The sequence below is a fragment of the Venturia canescens genome, chromosome 9 (assembly GCF_019457755.1).
Source record: "Venturia canescens isolate UGA chromosome 9, ASM1945775v1, whole genome shotgun sequence".
In the NCBI taxonomy this organism is placed as follows: domain Eukaryota; kingdom Metazoa; phylum Arthropoda; class Insecta; order Hymenoptera; family Ichneumonidae; genus Venturia; species Venturia canescens.
This window is the reverse complement of record NC_057429.1, coordinates 15,856,650-15,884,627: the sequence shown is the minus strand read 5'-3', so window position 1 is coordinate 15,884,627 and position 27,978 is coordinate 15,856,650. Positions and strand designations below refer to the sequence as shown.

At 37.5% G+C, this 27,978-nt stretch overlaps 6 protein-coding genes across 9 annotated transcripts in view; 1 reads left to right on the top strand and 5 right to left on the bottom strand.

Annotated features, from left to right (window-relative positions):
• LOC122416472 (LIM and SH3 domain protein F42H10.3) overlaps positions 1-623 on the bottom strand; it is a 29,053-nt gene extending 28,430 nt beyond the window's left edge. Inside the window, exon 1 of the mRNA XM_043429465.1 lies at positions 58-623. Within this exon, the coding sequence (XP_043285400.1) occupies positions 58-126 (69 nt within the window). The 5' untranslated portion in view covers positions 127-623. The remainder of the gene's footprint in view (positions 1-57) is intronic.
• A 538-nt stretch (positions 624-1,161) lies between these two features.
• LOC122416470 (transmembrane protein 209) lies at positions 1,162-4,454 on the top strand. Its single transcript, XM_043429463.1, has 8 exons — positions 1,162-1,488; positions 1,613-1,738; positions 2,004-2,305; positions 2,492-2,812; positions 3,029-3,162; positions 3,264-3,590; positions 3,818-4,039; positions 4,121-4,454. Exons 1-8 carry the CDS (start codon positions 1,442-1,444, stop codon positions 4,247-4,249), a joined length of 1,608 nt encoding a protein of 535 aa, XP_043285398.1. The 5' UTR covers positions 1,162-1,441; the 3' UTR covers positions 4,250-4,454.
• Positions 4,455-5,482: 1,028 nt separating this feature from the next.
• On the bottom strand, positions 5,483-6,047 carry LOC122416606 (uncharacterized). Its single transcript, XM_043429674.1, has 2 exons — positions 5,873-6,047; positions 5,483-5,772 (listed from the first exon to the last, which is right to left on the bottom strand). Exons 1-2 carry the CDS (start codon positions 5,940-5,942, stop codon positions 5,483-5,485), a joined length of 360 nt encoding a protein of 119 aa, XP_043285609.1. The 5' UTR covers positions 5,943-6,047.
• Positions 6,048-8,263: 2,216 nt separating this feature from the next.
• LOC122416605 (probable chitinase 10) lies at positions 8,264-13,128 on the bottom strand. Its single transcript, XM_043429673.1, has 4 exons — positions 13,002-13,128; positions 11,037-12,102; positions 9,667-9,770; positions 8,264-9,259 (listed from the first exon to the last, which is right to left on the bottom strand). The coding sequence occupies exons 1-4, from the start codon at positions 13,015-13,017 to the stop codon at positions 8,718-8,720; spliced, it is 1,728 nt and encodes a 575-aa protein (XP_043285608.1). The 5' UTR covers positions 13,018-13,128; the 3' UTR covers positions 8,264-8,717.
• A 3,213-nt stretch (positions 13,129-16,341) lies between these two features.
• Positions 16,342-19,331, bottom strand: LOC122416604 (uncharacterized). The gene is made up of 4 exons (XM_043429672.1): positions 19,284-19,331; positions 18,614-18,838; positions 18,259-18,504; positions 16,342-17,488 (listed from the first exon to the last, which is right to left on the bottom strand). The coding sequence occupies exons 1-4, from the start codon at positions 19,329-19,331 to the stop codon at positions 17,288-17,290; spliced, it is 720 nt and encodes a 239-aa protein (XP_043285607.1). The 3' UTR covers positions 16,342-17,287.
• A 2,514-nt stretch (positions 19,332-21,845) lies between these two features.
• Positions 21,846-27,721, bottom strand: LOC122416124 (uncharacterized). 4 transcript variants are annotated; one of them, XR_006262071.1, is made up of 9 exons: positions 27,429-27,721; positions 27,082-27,276; positions 26,730-26,993; positions 25,568-25,772; positions 24,283-24,448; positions 24,021-24,209; positions 23,695-23,937; positions 23,097-23,395; positions 21,846-22,323 (listed from the first exon to the last, which is right to left on the bottom strand). XR_006262071.1 is itself a non-coding variant. In XM_043428825.1 (8 exons), exons 5-8 carry the CDS (start codon positions 24,328-24,330, stop codon positions 23,207-23,209), a joined length of 669 nt encoding a protein of 222 aa, XP_043284760.1. In that variant the 5' UTR covers positions 24,331-24,448; positions 25,568-25,772; positions 26,730-26,993; positions 27,082-27,276; positions 27,429-27,721; the 3' UTR covers positions 22,864-23,206. The 4 variants fall into 4 exon arrangements, 2 of the variants coding, with proteins under 2 accessions (XP_043284760.1, XP_043284759.1); XM_043428825.1 differs by lacking the exon at positions 21,846-22,323 and having other exon boundaries at positions 22,864-23,395; XR_006262070.1 differs by lacking the exon at positions 21,846-22,323 and having other exon boundaries at positions 22,869-23,395; positions 27,429-27,609.
• Positions 27,722-27,978: the final 257 nt, after the last annotated feature.

The window sequence follows — 27,978 nt, the reverse complement described above, 5'->3', positions numbered from 1 at the left end:
GAAACGAAAATTGGAAAAAAGGTTGCAGCAATATTTATGACTTTAAAAAATACCCACCTTGTCGAGGCATTTGAGTTCCTCGATCGGATAAACCGTTTTTTCACAACGTGCACAAGTTTTACTCATTTTGATACTCGTTTGAAAAAAAAAAACCCAACACGAAATGGTCTCGATGGAACGACGATTTTTATGGAAGTTCGTTCGTTCGGCTTGATCGTTAATATCCTTTTTCCATATATATAGATATAAATTTGTGTATATTAGATATATATTTTCATATATATGTATGCATCGACAGATCTATCGTTCTCTCGCTCGCCGTCCTATTCTCGTACCCCGAGATGATTTCACTAACGGCACATTTGACTTTTATCCCACACACACACGCATCCACCATGAAAAAGACCGCTCGGCTTACCCGAGAACACTGATGAACATTCACTCGATTATTCACCACCGAAATATTATTAATTACGCTTAATATCCTTTTGTATACGTAAAAAAACTTGAAATAATTATGGTTTACAAAAAAACAACAAGCAACGAAGCACACGATACTCGACTCGACTCAGCTCCAACTCGTCGCGTAGTCCGTAGCAAACTGGGGGATAGCCGGATTGTCTGTTGGCTCGTTGGCTGTTGTCTGCACGTCACACGGGAGCCTCTGACAAACACAACCGCAAGAACCGCCGCGTCGCGGCGCCACTCTACTGCTTTTCTCTCTCACACTCACTTCTTTTTTATTTTATCTCCATCTTCCTCTTATCTTGTTCCATGTTCGGAAAAAATCGTATCCAAAAATACGCTTCTTGGTTGGTCAGTATAATAATTAACTAGAGTTCTAATTGATTTTCGATGAGTAGAAATTCAGCTGACACTTGATTTTTTATCAACGCTGACAGAACATCATGCGTCAAATTTGTCTTCGGATTGATTTTTTATATTTATTGTATTTCATGCTTTTTGGCCCGTTCATGTTTAGCTGCTGTTGGTAAGAAAGAACAACACATTTCTACGTATATGTAATTTAAAGGAAATATAAGGAATTTTTCATTTTTTTATGAAACAAACAATGAAACTTTATTCACTTGAAGTAAAATCTGATAAATGTTGAAATGGAATAAGTGCAAAAAGTTGACGACACTAGCTGGTTGTTTAAAACTCTGGTAGAATGCGCTTGTAGGCTGTTCGACGCGCATGTTGGCGGCAGTTTGGGTTTTCAAACTCATTGCCGGTCCTCCGCGGTTCGTACATTCTCTGTGGGAATCTTGGGTCTTGGTCGATTGAAAAGTTTTGAGGTTATGATAAACTTATTCTAAAATCCGTCGTACTTTGTGCGGATTATTTCATTATATTTATCAAAAATAGCGTAACAATAGAACGAGTTAAGAGTAAAATTTACGGAATCTTTGAAAACACTTGATTATTTTTCCTGTAAAAAATGGGTGACTTTCATTCACCCATGCGATGTATTTCTCCAAACGCAAGGTAAGTTACTTTTTTGATACTCAGTTCCGAAAATATATTTTGAACAGAGAACGTTGGAGTTAATTTCTTTTCAACCTTAAAAAATATTAATTGTGTTGTATTAATGAATTTATTCAACAAATAGGATTTTAACTCCAAAACCCCAAGTTCAACAAACGTTAGACCTTCGGCAAACTCAGACGAAGGCACGAAATAGTATTACGTGGTTTTTTGTTAATGGCAGTCTCCTGGGCATCATAATATTCGATATGTAAGCAAATTATTCATCATTATTATTAGTATCGGTATTCATTGAATCTGAATAGCAAAAGTTCTTTTGAACCTCAGTAATGAATACTTTGTTCACACAGGACCATGCGAAGTAGAGAGCTTCGAGATTGTCAATTTGCAAAATGAACTCAAACAAATTTTAATGATTATTCAAGTTTTCTTGGTATTTTGATCTGTGTGTACAATAAACAAGTTTTTTGCTTTAAAGATTCTTTTCAAAGGATTTTTTGTATGTTTTTCACCAGAATTTATGGAGGTTTGGCATACAAACCTTTTTTATGGGTGGAATGGTGCTTAGCATTGATATTTGGCTTGAACGCACTTTACCACATTGTGAGATATTCGCTGGCTACATTGAGTCTCCAACCAATAATTCTGACTCCTTGCCAAAGACGTTTACTGGGTGTTAATGATGACGATCCGTTGTTTCAAAATGGTACTCCTTGTGCACCTAAACAGGCAGAACCTACAACACCTATCAATTTAACTTCTATGAATCTTAGCAGAAGAACAAACGTTCTAGGATCACCAGGAATTAACGAAAATAGTAAGAAATTGAAAAAGAATTTTTGCAGTGACTACCTTATTAATACTACTTGAACAAGTTTCCATTTTCCATTTTGTAATAAGTCATGTTGTCCAAATTTATACATTATTATTAAATTATTGCAATCCCTTACTTTGAAAAATGGTATGAATGTTATTGACTCATTTTGAAAACTTACTGACTTAGGTTCGAGTCCTTTCTGTAAATACAGTGATACACCATCGCCTCGGAACTTGAATCTATCACCAAACAATTCTTATCAGAATCGTTCGTCAAACTCTTTAATGAATGGCAGCTTGATAGGCGAAGGTTTGATACAAGATGAAGCAGAGTTGCAATCTTATCTGAAAGAAATTGTTGAACGTGACCGGAAGTCAACTCATTCAACCAACATCGATCAACCTTCAAATTTGTTAAGCTCGTTTTGGTCACATCCTGCCACAAGAAGTCCTACTGAAGTCTCACCAATGTTGAAAAGATGCGTTTATCAGTTGGCACCGACTATCGGTAAGGCAATGGCAAAGAATTATTGACTTATTTAGTCATCAAAAAGAATTTGCTATTACTATTCCTAATCTTCCACTAATCCTACATTGAATACTGGAATAAAATTCGATTTAATTAACGATTTCGAAGCCAACGAAATAAATAATTGTGGAGCAAGCGTCGTTCAACACCAATTTTCTTTGTTACAAAAAAGTACACAGGTAATCGTGTTTACAGATAAAACAAAATCAACCAGTCCAGGAGCGGAAGAAGGCAATTCCACAAGAGGATATTTCGGTACTCCCGATGTTTGGCGAAAGTACAGAATCGATTCGAATAAAGTGAATCAATGGACAGCGAATCTTCGTATGGTAAAAAAAAAATCCGAACAAATGTTTGATCTGGACAAAGTATGACATTTTATGATTCAATAGTGAATGAATTTCACCATGAACATTCATTTCGTCAACAGTGGATCAGTAAAACCGTGGTCGAAAGGGTAGCTTTGGAAATTGACAACGTTTGCACTTTATTGACGCGTCATGGATTAAGCGATTCCCAGCCAGGGCACGTGGGATTAGAAAGGTTGCGAAAATTGGCACAATCGCAGTCTCTCGTTGTCGGAATTCCAACACTACCGACTCTTGTATCGTTTCTCGAAGTGTCCAACAACCAGGATTATCTTGTCAAAAGGATAAAAGTATTGGCAAAAGGTGGCTCGATGAGCGAATTCAAATGGAATAGCGGTGGTACTCACAATGGAAAAGAATGGGACAGCAGTTTGCCAACCGATACAGCCGTAAAAGAACACACTGCAATTAAATAATTTTAGAAATTCTTTTTTTTCGTTAAGGCAATTGAGCTATTCAAAAACAATTTCAAACTGATTTAAACAAAATTTATTTCACAGATAATTTGTATTTATTTTAGCCTTTTTATCACTAAGATCTCATTTTTTTTTCATTTACGGTTTATTTGTAAAACAACGTGCTGAGTAAGCTCTGAAATTGAAATCATTGTTTTCAGATAATAATGCATTTGGTATCGTCTTATATGGACACCCAATTGGAAGCACCTCTTGATCAACCAGACGCAAGAACATTTACGTCACGATACATGGCGAAAACGGGTCATGAACTGCCACGGAACAAAGGACCAATAATCGTGTGTCAATCAAGCAACCCGCCTCACTATTGCTTGGCTTTGACCGGTGATTCGTTACCTGCTGACTACGAAGAAATTCCACGAGTAAGAAAAAACAGAGTTCGCTTATTGTTTGTGTCGATTGAATTCGAATTCGAAATTTTTTTTATATATTTCACTCCACAGGGGCGAAACAACATGTTTCACACACTCCTACTTTTTCTTCACATCGTGAAAACTCGGGACCATGGAATGCTAGGGCGCGTTAATTTAGGGATGTCCGGCGTCAACGTTCTCTGGGTCATCGATGGTTGATCATCGGATTATGTAAACAAATTCTTGATTCATCCATTCCTTTGTACTGATTGAAGTATTTTTGTATGAAAATCGTTGAAAATTGATGGAATTAGTGAATGATCATGCGTTGTTTCGTAAAACAAACTAGCATCAAATTCAAACTGTTCGATGCTCAACTCTAACTTCCAATATGAATAAAAAGACAATATTTATTTAAAAATTCTATTTGCTCGAATTATTTTCGACTTGAATATGTCTCTTCAAAAGTGACGATTCAAAAAAAAATTGTATAATTTTTGATTGCCAGTTTCTTGGATATGGAATGATCCATACCAGTGTCATAAACGTCTCTTTAATTCTTTCTAATCGTATGAAAAAACGCTCTGGCATAACCTCAAGAAGGGTGAAAAATGAGAAGTTATTCAGTGACTTCCAAACATTCTTGATGCAAAAAGTAACCGAAAAAACGTTGCCTGGAATAATTATACTTCGCAATAATGTCTAGTTCGAATATAGAAAAAAGCCTTGCTTTCGTTCAGTCAAAATCATTCTCCTGAGACATGATCTTTTGGAGTCAAGTTTTTGGAAGACAGTGGTAAAATTTAATTCAATTCCACAGTACTTCGAACTCAGTCCTAACATTTCTTCGTAAATCGTCTTCAAAAATGGAGTAGCTTTAGTTTTAATCATGTTTATTGAAAGCTAACGACGAAACGTTTTCTTCCCATCTCCTTTCATCGTTCCTTTAAACCCTTCTATAAATTACATTCAAAAAGAAAAATGAGTACCAAAAGAAATCTTATTATGCCTTTCTCATGGTTCACTGCTTAATGTATCTACAAATTCTTTGTTGCTCCTTGTTCTCCGTAACCTAATTTCTGTACATACGAAAATGTTGGTGAATTCTAGTCAGGGCTTCTTAAAATCTAGTAAATCCATCTGCTTCACTGCGACTATGAACTCAGAATAAAACGTAACGAAAACAATCACTCCGAACAAAAACTAGTTCACACTTTTATTATTTTTCGTCGTATTCTCTGGACGAGTTGAATTGAATAACAAAAAATCGATAATTTATCATGACAGTAGAAAAAATAAGAGTAATTGTATAACTCTGGGTCGGTCTAATAGCAATGTGTATTAATGAGATGTTTATCTAGCAGGATATATAGTCGTGTTTTCAGAGTCTAGTTGTGGGCACTCGGTCGGAGGATCACAGAGAATGGACGATTTCTTGACGACTGCTGTCTTTCAAGCCCCCCTTGCAGGCAAAGGCAAATCGCAGTTCGCATGCGATGGATAATCACACAAATGAAGTTCTGCGTTGAAAAAGAGCCTGTTACCTTCATTATCCATGAGAGGACAGTCACGCAGTATTTTCATGTCGCCCAGACACGAGTAAAATTTCGTACAATCGTCCTCGTGTGGGATTTGTATGGTTTCGACATGTGGCAAGTTTTTCGGACATTCTGAGATGGCGATGGCAGCTGCCTCGGATCCTACGAGCAGTACGACCAAAGCACAAAGTAGCATACTCGTCGCTGTAATACGAAAAACATTTATTAAATTTCTATCGAATGGTTGACTCAGTTTTCGATATTTCAGTCTATGGGTGCAGAATTATTTATTCACACGAAATACAAGCCATTTCAGCGCGTTTTCCCAGCAGATACAAAATGGATCGAGTTGAACTAGCCAAATGCAAATACATCTAATGTTTTGGAATCGATTCTTTATATATTTCCTTAGAGGGTTTATCTGTTATTTCGGGGATAATCTATAAAGATATCAAATCAGTTTAATTTGTTATCATATCGACCAAACTCTTCGAAATGATATCCAATCAATTGGAACTGGCAAATTCGAAATCGACATAAACGTTCGTTATTTTTTTGAAAATTAATAAATTTTTATATTCCTTTCAGACAGAAAATCAAGCCGCGTTGCTTTATCCACCAACCGTACCGGCTGTTAGAAATAAGAAACCGGAGTCCCCTCTCTTTCGAGCGTTAAAAAAAAGAGCAAGGAGAAGGATCAAGATTAACGTGCATCTGAGATTCGTCGAGATCAAAGTTCTCACTGTTTTTCAATGACTATATCAGTTTGAAAAGGAGGATAAAAGCAGGCAAGCCACAGAAGATATAGGAACAGGGGCCACCAATCACGGATAAAATATGGCACGGTATATGTTGAAGAACAGTCTCGACGTTTTGTGCGTTTCGATTGAAGTTAATCTCGTCTGTTGATCTAAACTTTGATATCGAACACGATTGATTGAGCATGGTAACTCAACACTTCCTCTTTTTAACGACCTTTACACTTTTGAAAAGCTTTAACTTTATAAAATCAGAAATCAACAGATTATGTAATTTTGTCAGATTTATAGGGTAGCCAGGCCCCGACTGATCCATTTATTTATTTTTACGATACTCTAACGAAATTAAATCTCCTGACGAAGTTGTAAGCGTTAAGGTAGTTCTGTACTTCTGTTGAAATCTTAAGAACCGACTGAAATTTAAATATGATGTAATAAGAGCCTTCATGGCCCGACTGTCAAAATTTCAAATCGATTCACCGCTTAATTTTCGAGATATTCGCGATTAAAAATGGGTCATTTTGTACGCGATGCCTAACACGTCCCTGCATAGCACTTTGCATAGCAATTTTTTATTAACGACGCTAAACGGATCTTACGACTTTAAGATAAAATCAGTCTTGTATACAGTACTATTGTGGGATTAATATTTTTTTAAATGGGAATTTTTAACCAGCATCCAATACAAAACAATGTGAAAGCTTTTTTCTCAAATGATTGACCACCTTTTTCAATTGAATTGCCATTTGGACACTTTTTAACTTCTTTCGTGACGAATAAACAAGATTTCGTGAAACACTGGCATTTTGACGCTCGACGCTATAGTAATACTGGAGAATAACGTTGTTGCCACGATTACAGCGCCACTTTTTATATATGTAGAGGACCTATTCGTGCATGAGGCGTGATTGTGCAGGCAGGCAGAGTGTGCAAACTTTCACAGAACCATGTAGCCAGCAACTACCTTAACCGTACTAAAATATTGAGACCTGTGAACTCATCTATTTCCAATGATCCATACGATGTTCTTTGAAGACTGTTCAAATTCAAAAAAACACAAATCTTTCTGATAAAGTACTAGCTAATGTATTTGTCAACGCCGAGCTTAGTGACAATTTCGTACGAAATGTACGTCCTCAATAAGCGGTACGAAGTTTCGTTATTTACAACTTCATCTTAGGCTTCTGAGGTTCACACTCAGCCTCGTATAATGACGCTGAAATTTGAAACGTCGAAGAAATAGTTGTAACGTTCGACGAATTAAAGAAGAAAAAAAATTTGTAATTCTCCAATTATTCATTCCACGAATCATTCATGTAGGTTGGTACACTATGAATTGCAAATTACGGAAGAGAAAAAATTGGCTAATTACAAATTTTTCGCAGGCTAATAAATTTGTCGGTAGGTCTGCCATGGATGACGAAATTCCAAGTAGTTTGTAACCTTACTGCGATAGAGCATCATTTATTTGCTGTAATCGCGATAAAAGGAAGTCTGATCGATCGAACTATTAATCAGAAATTTGTAGAGTGTTATTGAGTCAGTATCTCGGTGCTGGAAATTTCGAAGTCAAAATTTTTCGACATTATTCGTCTGATCGAGATAAAAAATCAAACTCCTTTATGCCAGTGCTCACTGTGATATCTTTATCACTTATGACAGCCAAATTAATCAATTTTCTTTCAAACAATATAAACAGACCCTTCGATTCAGCTCTAGTTTGTATTTTTATTATGTTTATTAATACAATTTGTTGATATATGCAGAACCATTTGTGGTGGTGGGACTGATGAAGATCGAGTGGGTGACGAAGTCCTAAGAGGAACAGATTCATCCAAGTTGCAGTCGCCGAAGATCCACAGACCATCGCAATCTTCATCTCACTCGCAAGAATGAATTGAATCGTTGAAACTAAGAATCTTGGAGCATTGGATTGGAGCCCTTCCGCACGGCAACTCGTTCAAGCTGACAATCTGTGTTTCAATGACACCGCAGTAATTTTCTGTTCTAGGAACTCGTACCTATCATTTCTAGACCAGGTGAGACTGTGATTCACAGCCAAATCTGAGCTTAAAAACGGTCGTAGTAACTGGTTCATACTTCAGTCCGTTGGAACACAAGAAGCTTGGGATTTGAATAAAATTTTTTGTTAGAGCCATTTACTTGAGATTTTATGGCCACTCGCATCGAGGGCTTATCGGGAAACATCACGAGGGCGGCGTAGTTTAGCAAATTGATTGAGAATGAGCGTCCATTTTTTATAAGCATAGTTATAGAAAAGCCCAGGCAGCGACTGGTTTTGAGCAGATGAATATTTGACCACCAGAGGTCAGGGTGACACTTGTGAGCCCAATAGTTCGTTGCGTATGGGCCTGGCAAGCAATTCTTTCTTCACATATAGTACGGGCAATCAACGTTGAACGACCAATCACAAACCTGTTCGCAGGGGTTGAAATACAACCTATTGCCCTGCTGATCTTTCGGACATTGCATCTCAATCATATATCCTTGAAGACACTTGTAGAATTTTGTGCAATCTCCCTTATAGGAAAGATGAATGGTTGTGTTTTTAGGATCGACTCGTGGACACGAGGTCGGGGGATTGCATCCAGACAACTCTTTCTTCACAGTCAGTTGGGTCGCTCTTGGAGGCAGAGGCAAATGGCAATCGGCCTCCTTCGGCGGTACGCAGTGATGAAGTTTATCGCTGAAGAAATACCTCACATCATCCACCGCGGCACACTGTCTCGGCACTTTCCTGCTACCGAGGCACACGTAATATTTCCTACAATCGTTTTCATGTGACAGGTATCTGGTCTTGTTCTCTATCCAGCTTCTAGAGCAGTCCGAGAGATGGATGTCGTCATCTGAATCAGCTGTGACGAGCAGTACAAAGCCTGCGATCAGAGCGGTGAACAGCAGCATGTTGAGCCCTGTTAAAACGTTTTAATTAAGGACACGGACGATGACAAGAATACGCTGATTTTACGGCAGTTCAATAATCGAGTGAAGGAAGATTTACTTACACGAAGTACGCCTCATTGCAGCACCCTTGTCGACGAATTCAAATGCGTACTAACTGAAAAAACCTATTCGAAGCGAATACGTGACTCTCCTGTGATGGCTCCTTTTATACGCTCTATTCGACGGATTTGTCCACCATTCCCTCGATAATCTCAATAGATTGCGAGTGATACTGGCTCCTACACAATCATCGTTGAAATTAGATTCTTCAAGAAGACATCCAGCTACTTCAAATCAATACAAAGTCGTGTTCACGATCGTTATCATTTATTTGAGAATTTGATACATTTTCTGGAATTTATTCTCTTGTTGATACCCTCGATGATGTCTTCAGGGTCGGTCTTGCATGTTGTGCAACAGCGAATTGAGGTTTGGATTAAATTAAAGTCCTTGGACTCGAAACGTTTTTTCATCGCCATGCTGTTTTACGAGCTTAACAATAATTTTGTGATGACTAATGCTTCTTTATAAAAAATGAAATTTGAACATCGTGTAATACTGTTTATTCGTGACGAGCCAAATCTTGATAACAAATAATCTATAATCGATAAAATAAGCAAAATGGAATTTAGGCACATGCTTTTAGCCACTGCTCTGCGTACTCAGTGAAACGGGCATCGATGCCACAAACACTTTTATCTCATTATCGTAAGATCGTCGTCATTGATTTCGAAGGCAAATAATTCGGCAGCTTTATCAAATTAGGGGCAACAGTTAATCACGATTTGTAATCGAAAATTTTATTGTAATTCACTATCGACCAAGATGAGCATCAACGATCGTGAAGAACTTGGAAAACAATTTTTTTTTTAATAAGCAGTTACTAGAAGCAGCAGCACGAAACGCCGAGGATTGAAATTATGTAGAGGGAGAGTTCGAATCTCAAATTCTCCAGGACAAAGATCGTTATAGTACTCTTCAATAATATCGACGATGAAAATAAGTGAAAAAGATAAGTCCTCTCCCTCTATTACAAGGAAACTTGCAAGGAGTTTTGGCTTCAATTATCTCGTGACTATAAGAACCTCCATTTTATTAATTTAATATTGTATCAAAAACGAATGTTTGAGTTACAACTGTATAGATTGAGAAATCAAATAATTTTTTCTACCCAATGGAAGAGGCTGAAACTGCGTACCCAAAAAAAGTTACTTTTACTGTATCCTAAAAACGATCTCTTTGAGAAAGTTTCCTTTGAACTTTTGTCTACACTCGTAACCTTCAATCGTATACAATTAACGAGCATGTTAATCCTTTGAATCATTTCTATTCGAGGTAAAATTTTCTAGTGTATGGGTACATTTTCATAAACTAAACACAAACATTTTTGGTTAGAATTTTTCTCATTGAGCTGCTGTCGACTGAACTTTATTTTTGAACATTTATACAGTTGACATCAACGTGAATTATTTTTATTTGTCGAGTATTTGAAGTGGAAATTTATATAATCAGTTTTCACTGTTAAAGTATTAAATCGAGTGATTCTGTGTGGCATGTCGCGATCATAAAAATGTGGGCCTTCACAAAGCGCTCTGAAAATGGATCTCTGATAATTTTTTGGCTTCGCATCCATTGCAACGACGCGAAAACAAGCTTTTCAATAGATTCCTTTTGCAATTTTATAGCATCTGTTTATATAATAGACGAATAAAATAATTGAAATGAGAATTTAATTTGTTTCAGGGCTCGGATTCGTCCGTCCTCGAAGTGGGAGAATGATCGTTCGAATCAGGATTATTCAAATCGCAGCCAGCGTTCCACGGGAAATCGCATCGTTGAGTCTCCTTGTTGAAGAAGTATCGATTCTGAGTGCCATCGATGACGGGGCACTGCAACAAGTATCTGACTCCGCGGAAGCACTTGTAGAATTTAGTGCAGTCGTTCTCATGGACGAGGTTGACTTCGTAGTTGGGCGGATCGTGTTCCGGGCACTCGGTTGGAACCGGTAATATTTTTCTGACCGGTGGGATTCTCAGTAGAGGTTCAGGCAGTTTGCAGTCGACGTTGGATGGCCAGTCGCAAACCTGCTCCTCCGGGTCGAAATAGAGTCGATGTCCTTTGTCATCCAGCAGCGGACATTGCTGTAGAATTTTTTTGCCGTTCGAGCACGTGTAGAATTTGGTGCAGTCGCGTTCGTGAGCCAAATGTACGGTTTCATTGGGTGAATCGTGCTTCGGACAGCTCGTTGGAACAGGCTTGGCAACCGGCTCTTTCTTAAGGGTCAATCGCTGCATCTGACAATCGACGTTGAAAGGCCAATCGCAAACTTGCTCGCGAGGATTGAAGTACAGACTGTTGCCGTCCTTGTCAGTCGGGCAGGACATCAAGATCTTCCTTCCCTGATGACACTTGTAGAATTTCGTGCAATCCCACTCGTGAGCAAGGTGCACGGTTTCGTTCATCGAGTCGACTCTCGGACACTTGGTCGGAATCGGCTTTTCTGCGAGCACAGGTTTCCTCACGATTTTCAGAAGCAGAGACGATTTGCAACCGGCCTCAGATGGCCAATCGCACACCTGAAGTTTCTTATTAAAGTGGAGCCTGTGACCTTCGCCATCCATGGGAGGACACTGTCTCTCCACTTTATTTCTCCTACCCACGCACGTGTAAAATTTCTCGCAGTCATACTCGTGTGGAATTTGCACGGTTTCGTTCCACAACGCCTTGCTTGGACATTCCGAGACAGAGGCCTGAGATACTGCGAGCAGGAATACTCCGAAGACCAACGTGCTGGGCGGAATCGTAGTTGTTACTGTTTTAGTAAAAAAAGAGAAAACGCAGGTTTAGTTTATGTTGAACACTTTTGACTTGTATGGTAATTCGAGCCTAGACGACTCTGCAATTAATTTTGCTTGCTAATGCGAAGCCTGCGACCGAGTCAAAAACGGTGCGGACCTTCGGTTCAGAAATAATCGTTCTTCTTGGGCCCCAACGAGACTGAATCCTGGACTATTTCTTCGCTTTTTGACAACGAAGGGAAAGGTGGGTGAAAAAGTTGCATTCGATAAATGTTCGATGATGAGAAGTTTACAAATCGACGAATAGATTCGAAAAATAACAAATATGAAGTTTGCAGTTAAATAAATTGCAGTCGTTTTTGACCCCGCTGTAGAGGTTTGAGGTTAAGGGGGGAAACCACGTTAGAAGGTTCGAGAAATCTGATTTTTTTACTGTCAAAATTTCAAAGGGAAATCGCACTCGTTTGGATTTTATGAGCATAGAACCGAGTGGACATTATTTTTCTTTGCGTAATTGGAGATAAAAATCGTTAAAATCGAAGTAAATTGTTCGAGGCCTGAAAAATCTTTAACTTTCATTATTTTCACCTGCATCGAGGATCATATTCTTAGAAAATAAGTTGTTGGTGTAAAATCTTTTTGATTTCAAATGAAAATCGGAATGGCTAGACTGCACGCAATTGGACAACTGCACTCGCAGCCTTCAACAGAGATCACAGCGTAACTTTGTTAGTTTTGGCTGAAATTATTCAAAAAAAATCACAAAAACTGTTCGAAATGTGAATGAAATGATGTCAAAATTTGAGTAAATTCTAATTATTTCTTCCCGCCAAAAAAAATTCCAAAAAATCAGTGTCAAACAACCTTCTAGTGTGGTTTCCCCCTTTAATTCGGTGAAAAATAATGTACTCACATGCAGGACGCGCCATTGTAGCACTCTTGCTAGCACAACAGAAATGTTCACAAACTCTTACGAGAAATGCATTAATTCCTCTCTGGCTCGATGTTTTTATACATTTTCTTTCTCCCGTTTATCAGTGTTGTCTTCGATAATTTGAAAAGATTTCGAGCCAACGTATGCAATTTCGCCTTCTCCTTACTCTTTATCGTGTGCATCAAATTTCGCGCGATGACGCGCCAACCAGCTCAAGATTCATACGTAATCGTGCTCTCAGATTTAATCAGTTCTTTCGGAACTGGATCACTCTTGCATTTCATTCGAAATGAATCGAATCGAATTTCTCGCGTTTATAATTAAACTTAGTCCCCGAAGGGTTTTGATCTCGGTGTGGCTTGACATACAGAACTTGTTGATCCTCGGCGCAAAATTGAAAGTTTGACGCAATAATTTCTGTGGTTCTGAACTTGAAACGTAGCTAAGGAAATCGTCCTCAAATTATCGAAAAACATCAAATTATAACGACTTTTTAACTTTCCAAGCAATAACTGTGAAACTAAAATTCTAAATCCATCTAAAATCGCATTTTGAGGACCCTCTCGACGCTCACGATCGCTTCGATGATCCTTGCGCGACTGGTAACAGTCGCGGTGCTGCTCAGAAAAAATAGCAATTTCGAACCAATTATCGTGAGCTTGTTCTTGTTTTTTTTTTATTCATTAACAGAAATGCTGTTTTGACTCCGAATTAGTGTGCTCGATTGAACGACTTAACATTCTCGTAGAGTCCACAGAAGATTTTGAGGCAGTTTTTATCCACGAAACGATTTTCTTAAAAAAGTCTCGAAATTTACAGAATTCAAATGGATAGTCGACTGACACGAAATCTTTTTTAAAAAAATCTTTTATCTTTCCATGTAACGAATGAACATTTCTTACGAAATTTATGAAAAAATGCACAATAACAATGAAGTACATAACGAAGGTCTAGGAAAAAAATTCGAGACGATTGTCTTACTATTAGTAATAAAGATATATTGCGTTAAAGATTAAACGAAATTGATAACGAGCACTCGTACAACCTCACATTTGCTTATTTCGGCATTTTGTTTCTTCTCGACTTGGGTCATTTCTGTCATAGCCTTCTGTCTTTTTATTACCACTTTTTTCTTGATCCATTTCTCGTTGTGTTTTCTCTTTGCGCTCTCTAATGTGATTTTTGACATAAAAAAAGTATAGTATTTTAGCCAGGGACGAATGAAAGGATGTTCAATTAATGGCTGGTAATTTCATTCGCCAAAAGATGATTTGAAAAAAGTGTATTTACAATTTCGAATTAATAACTCTGACATTAATTTAATGTGATTATATATTTAACCCTAGAACGCATAACTGGGGTGTGAGCACACCCCACGCGAACTTCAAACCACGCTCCCGTCCTAACAAGCGACATTATCGACTGATTATCGACGGATTTTTTTATATATAAATTCAATTGAAATTAGTTTTATCGTACATCATTCTTTTCGTTATAAAAAAACGAAGAAAATGGTGTAGGATAAAGTCAGTTTAGCATCGTAGGACCGGATTTATAAGCAGAAAAAGAGTGGGGTGCGTTCAAACCCCGGTCATGAGGTTAAGGGTATGAAAAAAGGCACATGAGGTATAGGGTTAATTAGGGAGTAAAAATCGATCCAATTTAGACACCCATAAAATACGATCCTTCGGGCATGATCTACCTTAATTCGTAGCTCATTGAATTTTCCTTATCAATACTCTCAAGTGGGGTTCGTGTGGTCGATTCGTTTAGATCGCTTTATCATTTCAAGGTGAAAATGAGCAAGGACATCGCACCGAAAGCGTTGAAAAAAGTATCTCAAGATATTTTGGAGCATTGATATGCATCGGTCTAATACCACTTTGTCACGCCGCGCGCGAAGTTTCAATTTCATTGTTTTGTACACGTCTTATCACACAGTGCGAGCACTTCTCGTGTGTGAGATACTTTGCAGCAGGCAACTAGCATACAAAATAACACTGTGCTAGCTAGGAGGGTGGCTAGCGACGATACAACGTTGCCATGCTAAATCATGTTAAATACATAAAAAATTTCAAAATGATAAGAATTTAATAAAATTTGGCGAACATATTCTTTAGTGCCAAATTTGACAATACAAATTTTTTAAGATTTTTCTTCTGTACAGTTATCGAGTAATCGAGTAATTGATTTATAAAGTTCACGTGTACAAGCATAGCGTTTCCATATATATAGGTATACATTCCGGGCATAAGAAATCTGCCTTAATGCGTAATTACTCGATAACTAAGCAGAAGAAAATTTTGAAAAAAATTGTGTCTTCGCACTTGATGTTGAAGAACATTATCACCAAATTTGGTCAATTTCTTATCATTTTGACGAATGTAGCCACCCTCTTTAATTAAAGATGTTATCACTTTAAATTAATGTCATAGTTATTAATTCGAAATTGTGAAATCATTTTTTCAAATCATCTTTTGGCGAATGAAATTACAAGCCGCATTAATTAATCGGGGATCCATCACTGACTGAACCCGAAATTTCATTCGTCCTTTGTGTTTTCCCTTTGGAAAACACAAAGGGAAATGGATCAAGAAAACAGTGTTAATAAAAAGACAGAAGGCTATGACAGGAATGGGCCAAGTAAAGAAGAAACAAAATGCCGAAAAAAGCAAACGTGAAGATTATACGAGTGCTCACTACCAATTTCGTTGAACCTTTAACGTAATATATTTTTATTACGAGTAAGACAATCGTTTGAATTTTTTCGAAACCTTCATTATATACTTCATTTTTAATGTGTATTTTTTCATAAACTTGGTAAGAAGCGTTCATTCGTTGTATGGAGAGATAAAAGATTTTTTACGCATAGTCTGTATAGTTCGGTGTGTTTTTCTTCATATTTAAAGACGTTTATTTGAATAACCAATAAAACGAAGCCTTTAAAATTTGATATTCGTGTCAGTCGACTATCCATTTGAATTCTGTAAATTTCGAGACTTTCTTAAGAAAATCGTTTCGTGCATGATCTACCTTAATAGCTTAATAACATTGCAGTCCGAAATGTCGCTTTCGTTCCAAAACTCAAATCGTGATTTATCGCTCAAGGTGGTCCGATCGGCTGACAAGGCTCTGAATGTAATTTTATAATTTTATTGGGCGCCAGTTAACGAAATGTTAACAAAATTATGAATGGTTACGGCTAGCGAGAGCAAGAGAAGCGGGCTCAGTTGGTAGGACCCTTGAAGACGTGCCAATAAGCGAAGCGAAGGAATCATGCGATCAATGAAAGTTAAATAAAATGAGTTACTTGGTTTGAAACGTTTATCAAGACAATTTATTCATTCTATAGTTCTTATAACTCCTAATTTCGTTGGATTTGACAAACAGGTTCCAAATGATGGCTGGATTAACTTGACAATACTTTCTTCTCGTCGTGATGATATTTCTTATATATTAGACCGATACAAGGTTACAGTGTGTGACAAAACGGACAAGGTACCAATCGCTCCAGTCGAGCGTAGACTACTGTCCTTTGTCGCGAATTTTGACTCGTTAGAAAATCTGGGGAGAGGAGTGAGGCTGAAGAGCCATCTCTCGCCATGTATCGGGGGGGGGAAAATCGTACAGTATCGCCACATAAGGCGTAAATAAGGCGCGTAATTTAACGCTAGCCCTTTTTTCGAGCGAAGGAGTCGAGGATAGATTTCCCTGTCTCATTACCAACGAATCGACTTATTTTTGTTGATATTATTGTCGAAGGGCGCACGACGTGCTGTTCCGTTGGAGTTTCTTTGCTGTTACGAATTCGCACGTAACGTCGGCGCGTTGCCATTATTTTTTCGATATGTTATGCATTTAACCTGATGTCGTCGTGCTGTCATAATTATGCGGCGGCGAAAGATGCCTTATTGCAATCTCAAAATACAATTTCGTGTTGGATCGTTGCTGTTACGTTGAGGCAAAATGTGTGCTGGGTGTGATCCGATTTCTCCAGAAAAAGGACTCGCGTTTCCTCCTGCCTTGGACGAAACGTGAGTCCCTGAAAATATTCGAAACGTGGCTTTGCACGATACTCAAAAAATATGCTATGCATTATTGTTTCTTTAGTATTGCTTTCAATTGTCACACATAATAATAATTACAATAATAATAATTAATATAGTTAACACTAAATATTGACAGAACTGGAGCAGTGCGTGTTCATGCAGCGTTTAACACTCGATATCAAGCCGACATTTTTTTTCGAAAGTTATTTCGAATATTTAGGATTTGTTGAGAGAACGCACACATTTTTCAGTTAATTTGATAACATAAGGGTTGTAAAGGATGAAAACGTCGTACAGGGTGTCCTCGTGCACGCACTTATTAACGGTTATCCCCTCATGAAGATCCTCGTACGCGCGAAGAGAATCATGAAGGCCGAGTATCGTAACTGTGTAGACATCATTCACGTTTTGAAAAAACTGCGAAAAAAGTAAAAAATTGGGACTCAGCGTTTTGTACGAAAATCTGAATACCTCATTGATGATTTTTGTGTCTGGACGTAGTGAACATTTCATCGAAGTTTATTCGTGCGTACACGGTCCCTGGAGCCTCCAAAAGTTTTTTCATTGTTTCATATATTCGTATATGTATCTCAAAAGATATATGACGGAATGAAATCTCTATTTGTTTTAATTTCATCATTCTCTCCGTGTGTCTTAAGATGATGGATCAGTCGGTAATCACAACCGTGAGTGCGAGAGAGATAGCTGCAAATTTTGAAAAGGAAATTTTCCACATCGTTCGTATGATGGAAAAAAATAAAAATGTCATCGGATTTTTGCGATCGTGCTGAATACGATGACATTTTTATTATTTTAATCGGGCGAACGATGTCAAAGAGTTTCAATTTCAAAAATTTGAGGTGTGATTACCGACTGATCCATCATCTTAAGGTGAAGGATCAATCACCTAACCTCACCTCGAATTTTCGAAATGAAAATTCTCCGCTCCCGTTTGACTAATCAAAAAAAGGCTCGGTCAACGGACGCGGAAAGATGGCAAAAATCCGCTGACAGGGGCTTTTTTTTATTGATCAAACCGTGTCGCAGATATTCAATTTCGAAAATTGCAGCTATCTCTCTCGCACTCACGGTGGCGAGATAGCGACTGCTCCATTACCTTAAGGAGAATTATAAAGCAATCATCCCTCGGAAAGCTTAGAAGAAAATGTCTGAAATTCGAAACTTACTTTGTCACAATCGTTGTCGCAGCCACGGGCACGCTTTCTAAGTCTCTCGATTTCCGATCGTATGCTCATGGCGCTAGTGCGCTCTTGCACAAGAAACTCAAGCGTTAGTAATGTTGATTCGGAGATGCACTCATCTAAAGCCGTTGTCACGTTTCTTGCTATTTTTGCATACTCAGTAGCATACTTTGAACAACGCGTTACATTCAATGTGGAATTCTCAATAAGACGGCCAACTTCGAAACGCACCTGCGAGGAAAAAATTCATTAAAATATGACTACCACTGGGCTTTAGTCACAATAAGCGAGATCGAATTATCGGTACACTAAATCTCCCGCGCTTTCGCCTCGTGCATACCTGATTCACATTTTTTGTTACGTTTTGTTTAAACTCTTCTACAATATTTTGATTCTTCTCACTAGGTTCTGCACCCAGTCTTTTAACTTCCTCGAGAGAATTCTCCAGGGCGTTGTCGATGTTTAATAGCACATCCTTGATTAGACTGGTAAGATTTTGCTCGCGCGACAAAGAATTTTCTGACGTCGGTCCTCCTTGTACTCCATCGATACTGGCAGCCGCTGCCTATGAATAATCGATTTTCGCGTTGTAGAATAAGTTCGAATTTAGATGTTGGGAAGTGAGTCACGATACAGAAACAAATTCGAGAGATGGTTAATAACAGAGGTGCTGCAAAATCGAGGGAAATCTGTGAATAAACCGAGAAAAGAAGAAATTGGTAAATATTATTATACGAAAATTTCTTTCGATCAATGGATCGAGAAAGAAGTTTCGGTGAATCGCCAAATTGAATCTCGTCCGTCACAGATCATCGATCGAACATAAATCTGGTTTTTAATTATAATTTCTTTCTTAGTGCGCTCTCAATTTCGAATTTCGCATTTGGGATGTCAAACATTCTAAACTCGCTCGCTTTCACAGGGACAGGTCTTTAACGATAAAAAATGTTGTAGAAAATGAAAAAAATGTTTAAAATAATGCAAGTTTAAAGATGGTCGAGGTTAATTACCGTTGCGATTAAAGCAGCCGCACAAAGAACAATATCGAGCTTCAACATTTCTCTGCCTTGTTTCCTTTCTCGTCGTCGAATAACTGGTAATTCGATAGTGTATCGATTCGGTTTTTATAGTGAATTTTTGGCTATGGAAAATTCTACCCGTGTCAGACTCTCGTAGTTTAATTACCGTCAACCAAGCGAGAATTATGATGAATAAATATAGATACTGATAAGACATTTTTCGTTGACGACGCAAAAAAATGAGGCGATGTACAATCGTCAAATATTTGATCGTTTTTTGAAACCCCAATAACATCAATTTCTCATGATAACACCACTATTAAAAATAGCTTCCATTTTTCAAGGAGAAAGACCTCCGCTCACGATAACGAAAATCTTTAGGGTTTACTGTGCGTTGAAAATTCAGATGAAAAATCAATATTTTGGGGCGATTGCATCGCGAGTTTTGAGGCAATTGTTTAAACGCGAAGCTGCTAAGCTCGGAACGTCGTCGAAGCTCCACTTTAAGGGTGAATGATACAAAAGTCGAAATAATTATAAATTGATCAAATTTGGTGATAATGCTCTTCAACATCAAGTGCGAAAACACAAATTTTTTCAAAATTTTCTTCTGTTTAGTTATCGAGTAATTACGCATTTAAGCAGATTTCTTATGCCTGGAATATATACCTATATATATGGAAACGCTATGCTTATACACGTGAACTTTAGTGATCAATTACTCGATAACTGTACAGAAGAAAAATCTTAAAAAATTTGTATTGTCAAATTTGGCACTAAAGAATATGTTCACCAAATTTTATAAAATTCTGATCATTTTGAATTTTTTTATGTTTTTAGCATGGTTTAGCATGGCAACATTGTATCGCCTGTGCAATATATCCTTAATGGAAGAGGCATCGCTATAGGCATGTCTTTTTTTCCATTTATAAATGGAAGTTGCTCCAATCTCCACTGAAATCGAAGTGTTGATGTAAACTTATATTATACTAGAGAAAAAAAAGTGTCCTTGAAAAAACCTTTGAAACGTTTGAGGCGCGTGTCAAGACGCCTCGTTTTGTCATTATTTTGTTTCTAAAGGGGTTCTTCGCGAGTGGAGGAACGGAGTTATTCGTAATATATTAAATTTGGTTAATTTATTCGGTTGGAAAATATGTGAGATACACGTGAAATTAAAATATGTGAGCAAACGAACTGGTCTCGCTATATGCTCAATTTCCATGTTATCGCCGAACTAGTATGGAATATCAAATATCTGGGAGCGTATTTGAGGATATTTTATCGATTCGCGCATGTTTTTATCTCACAAGTGAGTGGGAACACGGACTAAAAAAACTTCGCAAAGTAGTCTTTCAAATTTTCTCGATCCATAGTCTTAAAGTGAATATAAAAAAATTTGCAAATTGCTTCCTCAAGATGGTGTCAAGATGCACGATGCTCAAAGCTTACTCTATGAGGTGCTATATTTTTCATTTTGGCTTCCTCATAGAGGAAGCTTCGAGCATCGTGCGTCTTGACCATTTTGAGGAAGCAATTTGCAAATTTTAATTTGCAGCATTTTTTTTTGTACAAGGAAATAATGTATTTTCTCTATCTTCTTTTACGAACTTTAATTTATCTCTTTGTTTAATTTCATTTAAAAAAAAACTAAATGGCGAGCCATCAGAAAAAACAGTTTGCAACTTTCAATTTTCACCGTCGTTTTTCTATTTACATTGAAATTAAATAATTCCGACAACTTTGCTGGAAAGTATAGAGGAGATACAGACTTATACACAATGTCTTATAAAATTTCCAAAAATTGAAGCGGTTAGACGATTTTTTGAAAAACTCATATTTTCGTAAAATTCAAAAAATCATAAAATTTAAACCGCTCAACCGATATTCCCCAAATTCGATACCAACCTTCCTATTATGATAATCTGTTTATAAAAAGAAAATTATTAATAAATCTTAAAATTTTCGAAAGTTAGAGCGTCGACATCCTTTTTATGAAAATTTCAAAACGTCGTAGTTTCCGAGTTATAAGCGTTTTAATTTTGCAGTGCCACAACACACACACGCACACACCCGGACATTTTTTCCAGATATGATTTTTCGATGTTTTGGGACATCATCACATAGCTTCCTCTATGAGGAAGCAAAATCGAAAAATTAAACACGTCTATGAGAAAAAATAAAATGGCAATTTGAACGGTGCTTGAATCGTTGCACCATCATCTATTTTTTTGAAGTCTAGGAAGTTCAACAAAATCTTGCCTGTAAAATTCAAACTTCTGCCACCTTGCAGAAAGTGAATTTTAAAAACCGGCCTCGACAAAGATTCGGCTCATCACTTTCATTTGTTCCAATTTTTTCAATTTTTCAGTACGAAAATAAGAACCGGGCAATATCGTTGAACGATCGAAACTTCATTATCGGAGTCAGGCTGTATAAACACATTGAGTGGAGAATCCACGTGTTCATACCCAATTTTTGAAAATTATAGAGTTACTCCGGAATGAGGGCTCGACGACAAATGAGGATTTTGAGAGATTAAAAACGATCAAAATATGCGAGAACTGTTAGAATTTGAAAGCGCCCGCTACAGTTTTTCCCTTTGTTCCCATGTATATGTGTCTGTGAGTGGGAACGTTTCCCCCCTCCATAGAGTTTGACTCTCTCTTGCGTGGACTCTGATGGAGATCGGACGTGTCAAATAAAGATTTGAATATTGAATACTGAAACTGTTCTCGTATATTTATTCAAAATAACCATAACCCCAAAAAGAACAAAAGAAAGAAAGATCGTAGGAGCTGGGAGCTCGTTGTTTTACGAAGGTTTAGCATTTCTGTTGACATTTTTTTAGAGGCAAGTAGTGAGGTGATGAACCACTGTAGAGCTCGATATCGATTTTCCTTCCCAATAAGAGGAGTTTGGCTCACGCATTTCTCGTCTTTCCAACTCCGCAGAATCGTCACTTCTTCTAAACTTTATCCCTAGATTACAAAAGTAGAGAAAAAGTGGGAGTAGAGCGGAGGCATCGGATCGCCTGTAAAAGAAGGTACGCAAAAACAATGGAAAAGTGAGTTTCATCATCCACATTTGGATTGATTAATCGATGAAAAAATGAATTGATTCAAAAATCAATAAGTGGTTGTATTAAAATCGACTTTTGACATACAGACACTGAAAAAAGGATCGAGTACAAAAGAACGATTTCTTTCGAAGTTTGTAATCAAAGTTTTCTTTTACGGTAACCATCTTCGCTTCGACGTTTATTGCTATCATGCGAGAGATATTTTGGCCCATTCCGAGATTTCCGAGTGCGTTACTCTTTCATTTAATTCTACATCGTACAATATCGAGTCGAGAATTCTTAATTAACCCTACACCTCATGTGCCTTTTTTCATACCCTCAACCTCATGACCGGGGTTTGAACGCACCCCACTCTTTTTCTGCTTATAAATCCGGTCCTACGATGCTAAACTGACTTTATCCTACACCATTTTCTTCGTTTTTTTATAACGAAAAGAATGATGTACGATAAAACTAATTTCAATTGAATTTATATATTAAAAAATCCGTCGATAATCAGTCGATAATGTCGCTTGTTAGGACGGGAGCGTAGTTTGAAGTTCGCGTGGGGTGTGCTCACACCCCAGTCATGCGTTCTAGGGTTAACATTCTCGTCGAGGATTCTCGGACTCGTAAAAAAATCTATCCACACAAAATTTGTTGCTTTTATAAGGCTGGTTGGGATCGATGGAACGTACTAAATTCTTTTTTGGACTTTTTTATTATAACGATTGATTTAAGTTTACCTTGCCACGAAAACGTTTAGAACTCAATTGTAATTCTCAGTAACACCCACTAAACTATCGATGCTCTCAAACATGTCCACTCCGTCCTCTTTCGAATTTTCGGTATTGTATTAACGAGAAACGCTTATGCACTTGAGTGTTTCATTAAAAGCCTCATTCGCCTTGTCAATCAAATTTTCCAATTTTCTATCAGCGAATTCCCGAATCGTCGAGTTGTTGATCGTGGCCGAAAAGTTATCCAGAACTTCTTGAGACTCGGTCATGTAATTCTTAACCAAGTTTCTTGCCTTCCTCATCAACTAAAAAAAAAAAAAAAAAAAAAAAACACCAATGAATGCAGATCACAATAAATTTCATGGCAAATATTTGAGAATCTGCGATCACAGTTTTTCTAAAATGGAAACCAAAACGTTAAGGATGAAATATCAGGATTTTTCTATCGGAGCGTTGAAGTTGGCGAAAAAATGAAATTTCCCTAACACAGAGCATAACGGTATCTTGAAATTCTTTTCCTCAGAGGATTCCAAAGTTGTTCGCTGAAATTGAATAGTCTTTGAGAAGGAGCTTAATTTGTTTTTACTTTATTTCGTATCCTCACTTTATCTGCATCTTCTTTGAGCGACCATATGGCTGATTTCACTTCACTCGTTTTTGGTCCCAGGAGTTCCGTCACCGGGTTCATTACTTCGAACAATGGGCCGTAGATGCCTTCATCCAAATCATTCAAAACTTTTGATTGGGTTTCTTTGAAATCGGTCAAGTAGCTCGTGCACTGTGTTTCATTGAATTTGCCTCCACGAGCTTGTTCGTCGGCCATCATTTTTGGAAGTAACTCAATAAACTGCAAAAAAAAATATTCAGTAAATTTTTATTACACACGATGGCAAAAATCAACTTTGCTTGATCGACATTCAATTTTCAAACCTTTTCATATGTATCCGATGCATTTTTTGAGAACTCATGAGCGATTTGGAAATCCATTTTGCTTAATACCAGAGACGAATTGTAAACTATTTTATTTACTACTAAGGCGCGGCTTTCGACTTTTTCGAGCAACGGGTCGAAAAAAAGAGCCGCCGGTCCATCCTGTTTTTTTCCACTGGCAGAGGTTGCCTGTTTAATTCATATGACACAATAAAAACAATAAGAAAATAAGAGAACTGATAATTATTGCCAGATATATTACCACATTGAAGGTAGCGACGGCACATAGAATGATTGTGAACTTCGACATTCTCTCGACACCTCTTTTCTTGTAGCCAAATGAAGAATATGGTTCGATAGTAGACTACTCCGGCTTTTATAGTGATTCTTGGATTGGAAATTAGCATAAACATCAGCTGCACGAACTCCTGGTAGAATTTAACCACAAGAAACACAATCAAAATGAATTGAAAATTCTAATCTTGTTTAAATAAGGTATATGTTGAATTTTTCACGACGTATCCTCGTTCTGAAATAATTTCAATGATAATAAATTATTACGATTCTTCGCTACCGAATCGATACTGCACCTCTGTATTGGTATACGAAAAATAATAAAGGCTTCGTCATCCACATTTAAAATAGGAATATCATTGAAACAAAACTGATACGTCGGTTTATAACGTCAAAGCGTTTTTAAATCGCTTTTACGAGCTAACGGTCTGTGTAAAAGAATTTTCTGTCCTCCGGGCCGAAGTTGCCACATTCCGCCTGCGTCGGACAGAAAAATCGTATACACACCTCGGGTAGGAAAAAGTAAAGCCTCAGACCACATGTTTGTCAGCCTCGGTTTCGCCTCGGCTGACAATTACATGTGATCTGAGACTTTCCTTATTTTCCTGCCCTAGATGTGTAATATACTATTAAATATTGGTGCTAGCAATTTTTTTCAATTTTTTTTTCACTATTGGTTTTTGTTGCAATTAGATTCGTACAGCCGATTTTGAGGTATGATTATGAGGTAATCTAGTCATAGCCAAAAATATCGAGCGACCTGTGAGTTTTCTATCCGGCCAGAAAATCGAATATCTCGGAAAAATCAATTGAGCACGAGTTTAAACAGGGTTTTGGAGCAAATAATATTTTCTGTCGATCGTTCGACGAGTCGCTATTTTCTAAACTCTTTTTTAGATCGTAGAAAAAATTTGAAAAATCGGCCGATTTTTTCCCTCGATTTTATTCGACTGCATCGTATTTGCCGAGGGCGAAAGAAAACTGCGAAAACTTGCTGTAACGGGTTGACGTTTATTTGCGACGAGTACAAATTCTCCAATGAACACACTTGTCGATGGTTCTGAGACTCTTGAGAAAGTAATTCCACATAGAATTTCTTCCTTCCATAAAAATCGTGTTTGGATCGAAGAAACGCACCACATTTTTTCGGTCTCTTTTATTATGGTTGACTCAAAGATTACTTCGACACGACAAATTCAGCATTCAATTCGGCGTGTCTGTATATCAAGGGCACTGTCGATATTCTCAATTACCGTAGCGGGAAGGGATTCGGACTCGTTGAAATCATAACGAAGATAGGCAGTCACGGGATCGGTTGAAAGCCTCGTTTCCTGTTGCAGTAATACGTTGGTATATTTTGTCAGCCGATTCGTTGTTGAACTCCGCATCGTTATCGTAAATAAGACGAATGAGTGCGACCACGTATGCATTCAAGACCTTATTCACCTCTAAACTGATCTGTAAATAAAACGCCAACAGATAACAATAATAATGATTTCAATGACGAAGAGGGCAGCATTTTTTATTACGGGAGTATTAAGGGCTATGAACAGCGTAAACGTTGAAATTTTAGGTACTTTTTACTTACATTATGATTTAAAGTTTGTTGGATAAATTGACAAAAAACCTTGTGCACATCTTTTATCAGAAGTACTGGGGAATTTTTTTTCTTTTAATTCTTTCAATTGTATATTTTTGTACAATGGTGTGTTGGAAATGATACCCCTTGAATCGGCTTTGACAGCAAAACGGAAAGAGTTTTTATCCTAGCGACTTGATTCAAATTGCATTTTGTAGGGAAAACGTATGTTTTCAGCATGGTATAGCTGTTTTTTGATGACTTTTTTTTTCAATAAACAATTTTCTATTGAAAAATCTACGAAAATTGTGTTTTTTTTTTCAAATGGTCGCCACTTTGTTTCCGAACAATTTTTTGAAAATCCCCTGTTCATAGCCCTTGAGAGGTTCTTAAATTTCTGTGAAGCGTTCAGAGGAAGATCGAAGAGTGAATTCTCCCCACAACCATTTTGGTTCCAGGGTACAAGCAACTTTTTTGTTCTGATCTCGATCACAGCCAAGTTTTCTTTCCTCTTTTTTCACTCACGAGGGTTTTTTCACCTACTCGTCATCACCGATTTTGCTCAAGTTAATAGCGTTACCCGAAGTGGAAACTCGAGATGGCAAAGCGCTTTGAAAATAGCAATTTTGATGCCGCTATGGTACTCTATAAACCATCTGTCATCATGTTTGCCAAGCAGCGGTTTACGCAGTGACGAGAGCTCGGACTTGCAATTCAATTGTTTCCAGTTTTTCAGATCTTGTAATTCTATTTACGACTTTCATGAAGCATTCTCGAGTCTCTATCTCGTTGTAAAATGTTTGAATAAATGTGTACAGCGCTTTTTTGTTACTCACATCTTTGCATGCAAATCCCTTGCACGTAGCTGCTTTATCCTTGAAACTCATTATTTTTGTTTTCGTTTCGTTTGCTACGGGTCCCAGCATATTTCTAAGCGATGCGGCCATCTCGGCCGATCCCACGGAGACAGAGTCATCCAACTCCTTCATCAGCACTTTGCTGCTTTTTTCAAAATCATTGAAGTAGCGGCTGCACGTTGTTTCATTGAAACTCAATCCGAGACGATTTTCGTTGGCAACATTTTCAAGAGCGGAACGAAGCTGCACGAAAAGTTTCATGAAAAATTTGATGATTAACCTAAAAATATAAGTCGAGTGGTCAACGTTAAAGTTTTCTACTAATTCTCACCTCTCGAGAAAATTCCGTTGCATTCTTTTGGAACTCTTGAACAACTGCCAAATTCTTTTCACTCGCTTGTCGTGACGAAACATTCAAAGCATTTTTTCTTACGGAAGTGACCAGCGCGTCGATTGTTCCTATCGACTGGTCGAGCTGACAAATTGTATCCTTCTTTTGAACGGTGGCGCCGTTCGTCCGCAGAATCTGTCCACAACAAAATACAATTGCATCGAATGATACTTCATTATTATTAGAATTGACGAAGGACCCTGCTTCGTCGTACATAATGGAATACAAAAACCAATTCGTGGCAGATTACTGGCAAGAGTTTGAAAAACAAAATTGAATTTCATTACCAAAATGAAGATTGCAGCGGCCCCAAGAACGGTAAACAGCGTTGACATTTTTTGTAGACGAGTCGTTATGCTTAGTTGTATAGCCGAATGAAGAGTAGTAATTTCATCGAAGACTGCTCCGGTTTTTATTCTCATTTCTCTAAATGCGACATCTGCGGTAATCGTCTACTTAGCGAGTTGGGTACACAAATTAAATTAAACAGAAAATAAACAGATCAAATAATAGATAAGGGTGAGGCAAATTCTGCGACCGATGAAAATATTATTTAAAATTTCATGTTTGATCACGTGTTCACATACGAAAAAATGTTCTTGTTATCGCATTAAAGATAAAAATTCATCTGTGTATCAATAAACGATAAATAGAAAAACGTTCCTCGTGTTTTTCAATTTTACAATATCATTAAAATTGTTCATACATGATCAAATAATTCCAAGGTCCAAAATAACGTCTATATACTCTCATATAGCTGAAGTGATCGGTTCTTTACATTCGACGACTAGAAACTTCAGACTGTCAACAAGGCGAATAGTATATTGAAACGATGAT